Source organism: Talpa europaea (assembly GCF_964194135.1).
Source record: "Talpa europaea genome assembly, chromosome: 6".
Classification (NCBI taxonomy): Eukaryota; Metazoa; Chordata; class Mammalia; order Eulipotyphla; family Talpidae; genus Talpa; species Talpa europaea.
The window spans coordinates 70,268,623-70,282,251 of record NC_140072.1 but is presented as its reverse complement, the minus strand read 5'-3'; the positions used below and the strand labels follow the sequence as shown (position 1 = coordinate 70,282,251).

Genomic DNA, 13,629 nt, shown 5'->3' with positions numbered 1-13,629 from the left:
CTGTGGCCCTGTCCAGTCTCTCCAGGGAGGGGTGGTGCAGTCAGAGCTTTTAAACCAGTTCCCAGAAGAAAAAGAGAAGCCTTCTCTTTGGTAACTTTCTCCCATTGTCTTTGTTGGCCCCGGGGCTATGGGCTGGCCGGCCCGCCGGGAGGGTTCTGAGCCAGTGGTGACACCTGACAGCCCAGCACCAGCCACAAGCTCTCTGAACTCCTTCCAGGACCTGCTGACAGATCAATAATGTGTGCTTGAGGGAGGGATATATATGTTTTGTTATCATTAGAGAGTCTATTATTCAGCCTTCATTTGTTCAAGAACTATTTTATGCAACTCTTGGGAGGTGGTGTGTGTAGTTGTAAGAATGAGCAAAATTAAATGGAGTGAAAAGTGAGTTTACTTTATAAAATGCATGTTGTCAAGTTCTAGGTACTTGTATGAAGTTTGCTCTGAACAAGCCGATATAGAAAAGCAGACAGAATTGTCCACAATTAGAAGTGTCCATGAGATTAAACAAGGAAAAAATAGCAGTGGCTTACGAGCAATGTGCATCTTACTGTTATTTTATGTTGCATCCTCTACCCTCCCCCCCCCCCCAGCACTACTGAGATTGACTCTTATACCATCTCTTTACTGACTGCTACAGCCCCTTCTGTAATTCAGTTCTTCAAATCCCCTGTTTCTACTGGGGGTGCTTATCTTTTTTGCTTATGATTTGTAGCTCTTTACTAATGTTAATTCTTCTTCTATTTCAAGTGTTGCAAATGTTTTCTTCCCAGTTTGTCTTTGAACTTAGTTTATGATGTCCTTGGGGATGGGAGGGACCATTGTGTTTAAACCTCTGATCTTAAGTAGGTAGTGAGGTATCTGTTAGAGCAAGTCCAGCACTCCACCTTCAAGAGAATTTCTGTTGTGAGAGGTAACCTGCAGGTCCCCCCAGCCACCCCTGGCAAGGAGCCCCAGGGGGCATGGAAGTGAGGAGGGCCTGTGGGTATGTGTGAGTAAATAATAGAGGGAGAAGAGATGAGTAAGAAAAAATTGAAACTAAAACACTGAGTAAAAGAAAATAAGAAAAAAGATAATTGAAGTTTAAAGTGAAAATTAAAAACTCAAGGGCAGAAATACATGAGATAAAAATAGATCAGGTTTAAAATATAGGTGAAAAGAGTAGAAAGCAAAAGATACAGGAATGCACTAAAAGAGTGGTAACAACAATAATAGTTGATGCGACATACCACTGTAAATGCCCAGCACTGTTCCGAGGGCCTCATTTACATCAGTTCTTTTCATCTTCACAGCATTTTGTAAAATGGGAACTATTATTATCCTCAATTTACAAATAAGGTAACTGAGGCACAGAATTGTTACATAACCTGTAAGTAAATGGTGGAATTGGGATTTGTTTATGACACAGATTAAACGAAACTCAGCAGGAAAAAAAAACTCAGGAGAAAAGTCAACATAAATGTAGTGGCAGGAAGGGCACTGAGCTGGTTCCTTCTGATCTGAGCAGACCCAGTAAAGGAAAGTCCTGGAGCTCTCGGTGGCTCTCTCAGGCTTTAATTGAGCTTTTACATGTAGTGCAGCAAACAGGTACAGGGCGGGCAGGAGTGCCTGGGGGCCAGGAGGCCGACAGGCAGGTCTTCACTCTGAGCTCCCTAGTGCTATTTCTCCCCTTCTCTCTCCTGTTGTCTCCTTCTCTTGGCAAATGTACCGCAGCCATGGCCCACAAGAGTGAAGCGCACAACTGAAAATAACAATGTAACAAAATGCAGGTGCCACCGCCAGACAGGGCAATCCTAATGGTGGGAGGGCAAAAAGCCAGAAAACTGTTTACCCTACAGTACATAAATGGGGTTGAGGGAAAATAATAAAGCTCCTCATTAACTATAAAAGGTAAAATTGTCAAACCTAAAAGCCACAAAAGAAAAAAGGAATATTGAGAACTTAATTTTTTAAAGAAAATAAAAAGGACTCTTAGAAATAAAAACTGTGCGATTGAATCTGAGCCTCTGGTGACACTCCCGGGAGGGCGGAGCTTCCCGTGGAGAATCCTGGGTGACAGGGAGACTCGCTGGGTTGGTGGAGGGCGCTGTCAGCCATTTTCTCCTTCCTCAGAGCTGGAAGCTCATCTCCTGGGCCTCCTTTCCTGCTGTGTCACAGACGCCTGGGTCTGGCTTGTGGGTCTGGCTTGTGGGGCAGGCGGTTATGTCAGCAGCACCTGCTGCTCCGGAGCTTTACCAGACACAGCCCCTCTTTCCTATCCTGAGTGTCTGGAGGGGGAGGAGTCACTGAAGCAGCTCAACCCTGAAGGGTACCCTGGGCCTGGTGGGGCTGCAGCTGACTGGCCCAGAAGCAGGGCGGGCCACTTTACCAGACACTCTCACCCCCACAGGTGCCAAGGTTGCCAGCCGAGGGGGTCACCTGGAGCGCATTTTTGTGGTGGAATTCCGCCCTGACTCAGACACGCAGTTTGTATCTGTTGGGGTCAAACATATGAAGTTCTGGACCCTGGCTGGCAGCGCCCTGCTTTACAAGAAAGGAGTCATTGGGTCCATGGAAGCTGCCAAGATGCAGACAATGCTCTCTGTGGCCTTCGGTGCTGTGAGTTCCTGCTGGAGCCTTCCAAGATGAGAACTTGAACCTCTGGGCATGGGTTTGTGGTGGGGTGTGGCAAGGGGAGGGGAAGGAATATGGCCAGGAAGCTGCACACTAGAAAGCTGTTTCTACGTTTTCTCCCTTGCTCACTTACTTGCAAACGCTGTTCCCTTTCCTCAGCACACATTAGTGAATCAACTCTATTCATCCCCCGCCCCACCAAGTGTTAATCAGAAAAGAACCTCACTCAGGTTTATTACTCCAGGGCTAACTCATTGGCAAGTTCATCAGAGCTGGGCTCGATTGCCACAGAGGATGCTGGGGACCGTCCCACCCCTGGATAGTATCTCTTCTCTCCCAGCCCTCCTGCCCACAAATACCCCCAACGAACATGCTTAGATGGGCTGTGGGTGCTGTTAGCAAATGCAGGCTCCCCTTGGGACATTTTGAAACACAACCAACTCTGGTCCTCCAGGAGTAGATTTGTCAGTCTCAGGTGAGCCCAGGAAAGTCCTTGTAGGCTAGAGTCTCACCCTTTCCTCTGCTGTCATGTGAGCCTTGTTGGCAGAGTGGAAGTTCATGTAAATGGGCTAGTGCAGAAGTCAAAAGCCCTACACTAAATAGAGATATTTCCTATCATATGTTCTTTGTGGTTTCCTGCAAATTATCTTGCCTTTCCTTGGCACAAAAGATCAGCCTTAGTGTGTGTCCCTGTTTCTCTGGCTCTGGTTCCTTAATACAACAGCAGGTGACTGGGAAGGGACCCCCCTGAGAGCTGCTGAGTGTCCTGGTGTGGCAGGTGTCCCTTTGTTTACAGAACAACCTCACTTTCACGGGTGCCATCAATGGAGACGTCTACGTGTGGAAGGACCACTTCCTCGTCCGCCTGGTGGCCAAGGCTCACACGGGCCCTGTCTTCACAATGTACACGACCCTTCGGGATGGACTCATAGTGACTGGTGGAAAAGAGCGGCCGTAAGCCAAAGCTCCCCCAGGAGCAACTGGTCCCTTTTTAGTGGGAAAAACTGACAGAGGCTTCCCCAACTTGAAGGAAATGCAGGTTTCCATTGTCCTGTCTCTTCTGCATCATGGTGATCAGCATGCCCTCTCCAAGATGGCCTAAGCCAAAACCTTCCAAAGTAAGAGGGAGAGAGGTGGTTTAATGGTAGTTTAAGAAACAAGATTTGGCTGAGCCAGGGCTGACTCCCAGGCTCACTGGCTTGGTTATTGACCAGACTGACAGCCAGAGGACACCCTCTGTGCCTCCCCATGTCAGGGGTCTCTCCTTGGGGCAATTCAAATATGGCAGCTTCTTCATGAGAGCAAAGTGAATAAAGCTAGAAAGAGACAAAACAGACAAAACAGTCTTTTGTAAACTAATCAGTGACATCCCCCTCCCCCCCAAAAAAAAGGTAGTTTAAGAAATGGAGCGGTGCTCTTGATTAGACCGGAGTGACTTCTGTTCATAAAGTGTCACTCTCAAGTGACTCTTTGGAAGACATGAGAAGAGATGCCAGAGGTTCCCGTGGGGACAGGAAGATGGGAAAATGAAGCAGAAAAACAGGAGAAACACTTCCCCTGTGTCTGAGCTAATAAACACATAGCTTGATTTTCTAGATTACAGTTCTCTTTCCTTTCAAGATAGTGGCATTTGAAGGCATGTCAGGAAATTGCTCCTTCAAGAGGTTGTGATCACCTGTCAGCACAGTCAAAGCAGGGTTGCCCTGGAGGGTCAGTCCTGTTGGCCCTAGGTGGCCATGGCCCTGATGAGATGACTGAGGGCAGGGAGGGGCGTGGGGAAGTTGAGCATGCAGGCTGACAGGCCACATTCCTCTTGATTTGTAGGACCAAAGAAGGCGGTGCTGTAAAACTGTGGGACCAGGAGATGAAGCGCTGCCGGGCCTTCCAACTGGAGACAGGACAGCCTGTGGAGTGTGTGCGCTCTGTGTGCCGGGGCAAAGTGAGCACAGCCGGGGCCCGGGCCAGTGGTCAGGGTCCAGTGAGAGTCTACTGCTTTCCCTGTGCTTATTTGTTGAACCCTTAAAACAGACCTCCAAGGTGTGACTTACCTATAGTGGAGAGGTAGCCTAGCAGTCAGGCCTGGGGGGGCTCTGCAGCAGAGCTGGCTGTGTGACCTTGGGTGTTACTCAACCTTTCCGTGTCCAGCACATGGTTGCTGTGAGGACACATGCATCCTATATTCACAGTGTCTCTCATTTTGCCTGGCATGTGCCCTCATTTAGTAGATTTTAGGTGCTAATGGGATAGACAATATTATAGCCACGGACACAGGAAGTAATTTGCCCATGCCCAAGGTTGTACAGCCAGTTAGAGGAGAGCAAAGACCCCCAAACTGTCTAATTCAAAACCATTGGTTTTCACGTCATGCCTTAGTTGGATACCAAAAATACCTTAGCTGAGTTTCAAAAAAATCTGAATGTCCAGGGCCTCCCCGGTGGCGCAGCAGTTGAGCGCTGGGTTGCGAAGCTGCCCGCAGCCTCTGCAGCGCCGGTTCAATCCCCGGCTGCTCCCCGGCCACCAGAGGAGGGTCCCACATGGCGCGCAGACCTCTCCTGCCGCCCGCTGCTCCCCTCAGCAGTGTACTTCGGTCCTTCTGCCTGCTCTGCTCCCCGCTCTGGCTCCGGTGAATTCTCTCACCCTCCCGCGCTTCTGACTGTACCCAGCGCTTGTATAACTAACTAAATAAATGAACAAACAAAAAACCAAGAGTTCTCCTTTAAAAAAAAAATCTGAATGTCCAGGTTCCTACCCACAGCTACAAAGTAAGAATTCCAGGGGTGGGGCCTTGATGCATGAGTTTTCCTTCTTATTTATTTTTTTTAATTCTCCAGAAGATTCTAGTGCACTTGAAAACAAATGTCCATTTAAAGCCTTGCATACATATTTAAATTGGTATCAGTCTAATCATTTGTTTTCTGGGTGTTCACCAAAAAAATGTCAGACCTGACTTGGAATTTGCGTACTTCAAAATAAGGAATAGTTTTGATACCTTTTTTAGAGAAATGAAAATCATCTGGAAAGGGTCATTAGGCATATGGGAGATAAAGGTAGAACTAGGTGCAGAAGGTAGAGTCATCAGTAGATGACTCACTTGTGTCCTTTAGAAGAACTTGGAAAGGCTTGAGCTGTCTAAGAGCAGAAATTGACTGTCCTGCTCCATGAATATTCTAGCAGAGACTGAATGATGAAAACCTCTGTATTGAAGGAGGTTGACAGAGAAAAGGCAAAAAGGAAGTCACTTACACATGGACGATGTAATGAGAAACAAAACACATCTTGACTCTTCCTGTTTTACTACCAATGCCGGCAAAGTGCTTTTCAGCTTGCTCTAAGATAAGAGTGTTTTTTTTTTTAAAGATTTATTTTATTTTGCATATAAGAGCTGGGGTACAGGCCAGAGTTGTGGGGGGGTGAGAGGATTCACCAGAGACAGTGGGAAACAGAACAGACTGACTGACTGACTGAAATACACTGCTGAGGGGAGCATCGGGTGAGCCAGGAGAGGTCTGCTGCGCCATGTGGGTTGCTCCCTGGCCAGGGATCGAACTTATGCTGCAGTGGCTGTGGATAGCTTCATAGGTTGTGTCTTAACCCCTTGCGCCACCAGGGATTTAAAGATAGTTTTCTTAAAAGATATCTTTTTTTAAAGATATTTTTAATTGTGGCAAAACATAGATAACATAAAAATTACCATTTTAACCATTTTGAAGTGTCTAATTCAGTGGTGTTAAAAGTACACTCACATCGCTGTATGCCATCACCACAGAACTTTTCTTTTCTTGCAGAACTGCAGCTCTGTACTCATTAAACCATAAGGGTCCCCCCTCTCCCTGTTTTGCCCCCAGCCACTGCCATTTTATTTTGTCTATGAATGTAACTACTCTAATTACGCCTTATGAGTGGGATCATATGGTATTTGTCCTTTTTTCTAATATTGCTTTAATTACAACAGGGGAAAATTTTAGTGGGAACTAAAGATGGAGAAATAATTGAAGTTGGTGAAAAAAATGCTGCTTCCAACATTCTGATTGATGGACACATGGAAGGGGAAATCTGGGGCCTGGCCACTCACCCCTCAAAGGACATTTTCATTTCTGCCAGCAATGATGGCACAGCCAGGATCTGGGACCTGGCTGACAAGGTAAAGGGCTGCAACACCCACAGTGGGCCTCTCCCGAGGAGGAGCCTGGAATGAGGAGATGGGGCCAGTGGTTAGCCCAGAGTAAGAGATCAGCTGCAGGTCAGCAATGAAATGAATGAGCTTAATAATAAAAGAAGTTGCGTTCATACAGACACAATCTGTACATCCTTCAGGAATAATCTGATTAAGAATGATCTTCTCTTACCTTGAGAGAACTCAAAACCTAAAAAATAAATAAATCATCTTCCCTGATAGGGAGTCTAAAATAACTTAAAATGTCAAATGTTCCCAAATGGAACATTTCAATCAAAATCTCAGCAAGATTTCTCTTAGAGTTTGGAGAAACAATTTGAAAGTTCATCTGGAGTAGAAATGTATAATAGCAATGAAAAGTCTGAAAAAAATAAAAGATTAATGTCACCAAGCTTATCTGAAACAAGTTCTGAAGTTCTAATAATTACAATATTTGATTTTATTTCAAAATGACTAGTATGCTTTTCATGTAAACTCAAAGAATAGACATGCAAAAGCCTAAGTTTGGTTGTTATATTCAAATTGGCTTTCATGATTATTTGTTATTTACAGTTATCATTTATTGACTACCTGCTGCATAAGCAGAGACTTCAGCAACTTTGCAAGGTCAATATTAATACTGCTTCTTTACAAATGGGGAGATAGAGAAATAACTTGTTAAAAAATACCCAGCTAATGATAGAGCCAGGATTCGGGATTTGAAGAGATGTAGCAGCTCAAACTCTTCCTCCTGAACAAGAAGTTGGCAAGGAGTCAGCTCTGCCTACTGCCTGTTTCCCATTAATTGATGTAGTTAGTGTCCATGGCTGCTGTTGTGCTACAACTGCAGAATTGAGGGTTGTAACAGAAACCTTAAGAACCGCACAGTCTGAAATGTTCACTACCAAACTTTTACAGAAAAACTTCACCAGCTCTTGCCCTAAAACAACTTGTCTTTTAAACTGCTGTAATCAAAACATGCCACCAAAGTTCAGCATTTCGGGACTGTTAGTATAAGAGGTTTGGAAGCTCCCCCTGGCCGTCTGACAGCTCTGGCATAGGTGCAGGGTCCCCCAAGGGCAGCTTAGGAGGCTGATCTCAGGTGATCCTCTCTGCATCTCTGTAGAAGCTGCTAAACAAGGTGAACCTGGGCCATGCAGCCAGGTGTGCAGCCTACAGCCCCGATGGCGAGATGGTGGCCATTGGCATGAAGAATGGAGAGTTTGTCATCTTGTTGGTGAACAGCCTGAAAGTTTGGGGGAAAAAACGAGACCGGAAATCTGCTATCCAAGATATCAGGTACATACTTAGTGGCATGGGCTGTAGGTGAAGGGTGGGCATTTTCCTGCCTAGCAGGTCCCATTCCAGAGTGCCATGGCTGGAATGAGAGAGGGGCCCTTTTAATGAGCCAACTATGAAAGGAGACCCTCTCACACATTAATTCTCAAACATGTCTTTGCTAATTTTACCAAGTAAGAGTGTATTAAAAACTTCCTTAAATGCCATTCTACAAAAGACTGCAAACATCCATTTCCTTCCGTGATACCATGTGATGAGCCGGGAACCGTGCTGGTATATTGAAGAATAAAATACCGCATGCACACAACAGCAAGCTGAAAGGGTTCATTTAAAGATACAGGCCAGCTCCTGCCAGCAGCAAGCAGGCCTTAGATGATTTATGCAGGACAGATAAGAAGCAAAATAGCTCCCGCATATGAGGGGCCCCAAAAAGGGTTGCAACCAGATGAAAACATCAGGGTTTTTATAGTTATGCTCATGTTTTGGATCTAGTGGATGACCTATGGTGTTCATGCAGTTTCTTGACTGGTTAACCTTGGCCAATGTCCTATCATAAATTAATCGATGATAGTGTTTGAGCTTTTTTCTTGTTACTGACTTTTCCCTCCTGTTATGTCTTCTGAGCCTCCAGTCTTCTATCTTCCTCTCAAGGTCTAATCCCTTACTTCCATGGGATTTGATCCAGAGCAAGTCCGTGGAATGTAGGAGAAGTTACTACATGTGAGACATGAAGTGAGAACTCATTGCCTTTGAGCAGACCATACCCCAACAACTCTCCTTATGGGCCATGCTCTTGGTTTGCTTTCTCTAGAATCAGTCCTGACAGCAGATTCTTAGCCATTGGTTCTTCTGAGCACACAGTTGACTTCTATGACCTCACGCAGGGCACAAGCCTGAATCGCATTGGCTACTGCAAAGATATCCCAAGCTTTGTCATCCAGATGGATTTTTCTGCAGATGGCAAATACATTCAGGTATATGCTTTGGGCTTCCTGATATCTGGGACAATCAAAAATAATAGTAATAATAACAATAGCTTACATTAGTTGAATGATTACTATGTGCCAGGCAGTATGCTACTTTAATGATTACAAGAACCCTTTAAATACTATTACTTTTCCCCTATTTTGTAAATGAACAAGCTTAGAGGATTTAAGAAAGTCGAAGAATTTGCATTTAAAGCAGTAGAGTTACTCTTCAATAAGAAAAGTAGAAAACACAAACTATGATCATCTCTAATCTTTCTCTCACCACCTCTCCTCAAGCTTCCTAACTTCTGGTTCTCTGGGGTAGCCGCTATTCCTATGTTGCTATTTTACACTTGTGCATTTCAGCCTCACTTCACTGGGGACCTTGATTCTAGACAGATGGGCCTGGAGACTTTTTTGTCTTTGGGTCCCAGATGGGGCGGGGTCGAGAAAAGTCCAACCTCTGGGATTCACAGCTGAAAACCCAACAGTGGTTTCTCCAGCCTTCACGCAGATACCCTTTGTGCACTTGGACGTTCATTGTAAGAGATCAGTCATGTTTCTTCATTCATCACATAGTTACTGAACTAGGCACTATGCTGGACTTTAGGGTGGGCACACAGGGCCTGGGCCCTGCTCTCCTGGAGTTTACCCTCTAACAGGGATGACAGGCATAAACAGATAATTACAAAATATATGTGCAGTTGCAAATTGTGATTACGGGCTGTTGGGGGAAAGCACAGGGTGCTGTGGGAGCATTTAACAGGTGCTGAATTTAGATTTACTTCCTCTCCATGCAAGTGATATTTAAGCCGAGGTCTGTAGGATGTGTAGGAGTCAGCTAACAAAGAGGGGCAGGAACACTGTTTCAAGCCATCTGTGTGAAGGCCCACAGAGGTGAAGTGAACTCACCCCATGAATAGCAGGAAAACCTGGGGTTGCTAGGGAAGAGGCATCGACAAAGAGGGGACTGGAGATGCAGGCTGCATCCAACACCATGTTTCCTCTAGGGGATTCCCAGGCAAGCAAAGGTTCTAGATGTATCAACTCATCTCTATCAGCTGCTGTCTGTGAGAAGACTTGCTTTACCTCTGCATGGAAGCTCTTTGTTCTCTGACAACAGAGTCTCAAACTTGCATAAGCATCAGTATCACCTGGAGGCTTTAAAACACAATTGGTAGCCCCACCCTGAGAGCAACTGAGATGTTGTAGGGCTGGCAGGGCCCCAAGAATATGCATTTCTAACAGGTTTCCAGATGATGCTGATGCGCACTTGAAGAATTGGTATCTTAGGACTCTGAAAAATAGCCAGAGAATGGATGGAAAAGTGCCCTTCCCTGTGAGCCGTGTCCTGGGTGTGTTTAGAGAAAAGACCTGGGGGAGCAGTGGCTGGGCCAGGGCCTGGGGAACAGCTTGCGAAGGAGTACATTCCTCATATTGGAAAGAAGTTTGATGGACACCATTCCCTTCCACTGGCAGGTGTCAACAGGAGCCTACAAGCGCCAGGTACATGAAGTCCCTCTGGGGAAACAGGTAACTGAAGCTGTGGTCATTGAGAAGATCACCTGGGCCTCCTGGACAAGGTAATGAGGAAAACACTTCCGGGGATTCAGCTTTCAAGTTTAGGTATGGTCGGGTCTGAACTAGCTCAGGGATGGAGTTATTTCTTTGGGGAGTTACCAGTAGGAAGCTACTTGGTACTAGTTTGGATCACTGATTTGATCTGGCCTGGCCTTTGGAAACACAGAGAACCTCTTAGTGCATTCCATCCTCTAAATCCTTGACCCCATCAGCAAGTGCTAATAGAAACCACCTCCAGGCTCTTGGTAAGTCCAGGTGCCATGCGGAGGCTGGAAGTGCCAGGCCGCAGAAGAAACACTGCCTTGCCAATTCAAGAGAAAAAGGACCACCCGCCTGTGATCTGAAAGGAGCTCCCATCCCTCTCCCAAACATGCACATACTCAGAGGGCCTATAGGATGCAGGGAGGGAATCAGAGATGGTTGTGCCTTTTCGCTGGCGTGTAAGGAACTCACTCAGGCAGAGATCAGTAAAAGTTGGGGCAAGTGTCCAGAGGTGGGAGAGAGATGCTTTCATGCCCGTAGAGTCCTATGACCATACAGATTCATGCAAAATATTCCTCATGTCCCCGGGTGAGGATGGCTGACTGCAGAAAGCCACCTCACATCTCCTTCTAACACCTCTTCCTGTTGGAACAGCATTCTGGGAGACGAAGTCATTGGCATCTGGCCACGAAATGCAGACAAGGCTGATGTCAACTGCGCATGTGTGACCCATGCTGGCCTGAACATTGTCACAGGAGATGACTTTGGGCTGGTGAAGCTCTTTGATTTTCCATGCACAGAAAAATTTGTGAGTCTTCCTCAGAGTAACCTCTCTGTACTGTCCCCAGGCTGTCTTCTGCAGTGTGTGGGAGATAGTAAGCACTCTAGATGACCCCCTAGAATCTAAAACGAGAGGAATCTTTCCGAGCTCTGTGAAGGTCTGGAAACACCTAACCTTTTTAGCAACTCTTGGAGAAATCCTGGAAGCCAGAAGGAGGGTGGGCAAAAAGGAGGGTGGGCATAATGGCCACAAGGCGAGAATGAGACAGGAAAGTCAGCGAATGGACAGCTAACAAATGTCTAGGCCAAACGCGAATCCCATGAGTTGAGAAAGGTCCTGGGGATGAGGGGGGCCTCTTAGCCATCTACATTTACTTTTGCTTCACAGGCCAAACACAAGCGTTATTTTGGTCACTCAGCTCATGTTACGAACATCCGTTTCTCTCATGACGACAAGTACGTGGTCAGCACTGGAGGAGATGACTGCAGGTAGCGACCTCATAAACCTGGCTGATACCCCAAGCCTGGCCTTCATCCCCTGCCCCATCTCCACCTCAGGTGTCCCGTGAGTTAGGCACACCCCCCCACCCCCCAGGGACCTGGGGAAGGACTCATGTGGGTAGTAAACAAAACCTGGGTAGTCCTAACAAAGACGAGAACTTTCCAGAAACAAGGTGTTTCGTCTCCCAACCCAAATCTTCACTGGTCAGCACCGTGAGAGCCATCCCGGGTTGCTGAGAAGCCCAGAACATGGGGCACCTACTCTAAGCATTGCTAGGTTGAGGGACGGGGGCACAAAGCAAAATGCTGGTCTTAGTAGGCACTCTTGGCAGTTCATGGCGGCATTGCGTACCACAGAATGACCGTGTTCCTAAGTCTTTTAAGAACTCCCAATTGATCACCAATTCTTAAAATGATTAATCTACAACCAAGATCTTAAAGTATCAATAATGTAGATCACTGGTCACCGAGAAACACACCCAGCAAATATTTGATTTGACACAAGCTTGGGTGAGGGGTGTTAGCCCCAGTGCTAGTCAGCAGAACTTCAGCCAGGTGTGTGGGCTTCTTAGCTAGAGCTGCTTTGCCCCGAGCTGCCACTCAGTGAAATGGGCCTTGGCTCTTCCTGAGGCACAACCGATCTACCAGCGTTTGGGGAGAAGGCCGCCAGAGACCACACCAGCCTCTCCCACATTTCCAAGAAGGCAGCTTTCTCCTGTCCCTGCACCATTTTTTTATTTGGAGTGTGGTGAAAGACGTGGTGATTGAGTCACTCCACATTTGACACAGCTGAAGGGCTTCATGGAAATACAAATACTGGTTTCTGTTTAGCCCAAGCTAAACTCTTGGGGAGCAGGGGGTGAAGAAATGCGTACACTTGGGTATATTTTAGTAGTCTAGGTGAATTTGCGTAGAAGTTACATTTAGAGAATTTCAGCTCACTTTCAGGTCAAAAATCACTGTGTACAAATGACACACCTCCAGCTTCCTGTGCTAACTGCTGCTGACACTTGGAGCCCTTGAGATAGTACTGGCAGCAGCTCCCTCAAAAATGTAATCACCCTTCAAAGCAGCACTAGCCAAACTCTAAACAATCTAGCGGTAAGAAACAGCAAATTGGTCACCCCAGCGCAGGAGATAGAAGGTGACTAGATTCCTATAAAAAGCCTTAGACAGCCTTTAAAATGCAGGGCCTTAGTCACGGGCGCATGTTCTGACCCTGGCTCTCTGCTAAGCACTAGAAAGTGCTCTCCTACTCTAGTGGGACTGATAAAACCTTTTCAAAAGTAACAAGAGAGATAGTGTAAGGTTAGGTTGCCAAAGTCCTCAAATTCAGCAGCCACTCAGGCTACTCAAAGAACCAGACTCGGCACAACACAACATACCTTTAAAAAAAAAGTAACTAAAAAGCAGCAGGCCTAGAATTGGTGGCAATGTCCCCAGTTTGCTTTTTGACCTCAAAATAGAGACATTCTGTCCATCACTTGAGCTTGACTCTGGAGTACTCTGCAAGATTATTCTCTGTCATTTGACAAAAACATGTCTTGCCATGCAAAGCAACTGTCTGATCTGCTTTTTCAGTGTATTTGTGTGGCGATGCCTATAAATGCCAGAAGCCTCTTATATTATTGCTGCTGCTGCTCCCATCCAGCAACTGCATAGGCAGCGACGAGGGGTCCCCCAACACCAGCTGGCTGCTGGGACACGCCCTGATGCTGCAAGCTGCACAAACTCTTAAGTGCTGGCAAAGTG

The 13,629-nt window shown here is 46.3% G+C and overlaps 1 protein-coding gene across 4 annotated transcripts in view; it reads left to right on the top strand.

Moving 5' to 3' along the window:
• The window catches only part of EML6 (EMAP like 6), a gene marked incomplete at its 3' end in the record, with an annotated part of 309,679 nt that extends 296,196 nt beyond the window's left edge, over positions 1-13,483 (top strand). For all 4 annotated transcript variants that reach the window (XM_084234453.1, XM_084234451.1, XM_084234452.1 and 1 more), the window contains exons 32-41: positions 2,390-2,598; positions 3,410-3,567; positions 4,438-4,552; positions 6,566-6,754; positions 7,893-8,065; positions 8,877-9,039; positions 10,513-10,616; positions 11,251-11,404; positions 11,765-11,865; positions 13,459-13,483. In XM_084234453.1, the coding sequence (XP_084090579.1) occupies positions 2,390-2,598; positions 3,410-3,567; positions 4,438-4,552; positions 6,566-6,754; positions 7,893-8,065; positions 8,877-9,039; positions 10,513-10,616; positions 11,251-11,404; positions 11,765-11,865; positions 13,459-13,483 (1,391 nt within the window). The remainder of the gene's footprint in view (positions 1-2,389; positions 2,599-3,409; positions 3,568-4,437; positions 4,553-6,565; positions 6,755-7,892; positions 8,066-8,876; positions 9,040-10,512; positions 10,617-11,250; positions 11,405-11,764; positions 11,866-13,458) is intronic.
• Positions 13,484-13,629: the final 146 nt, after the last annotated feature.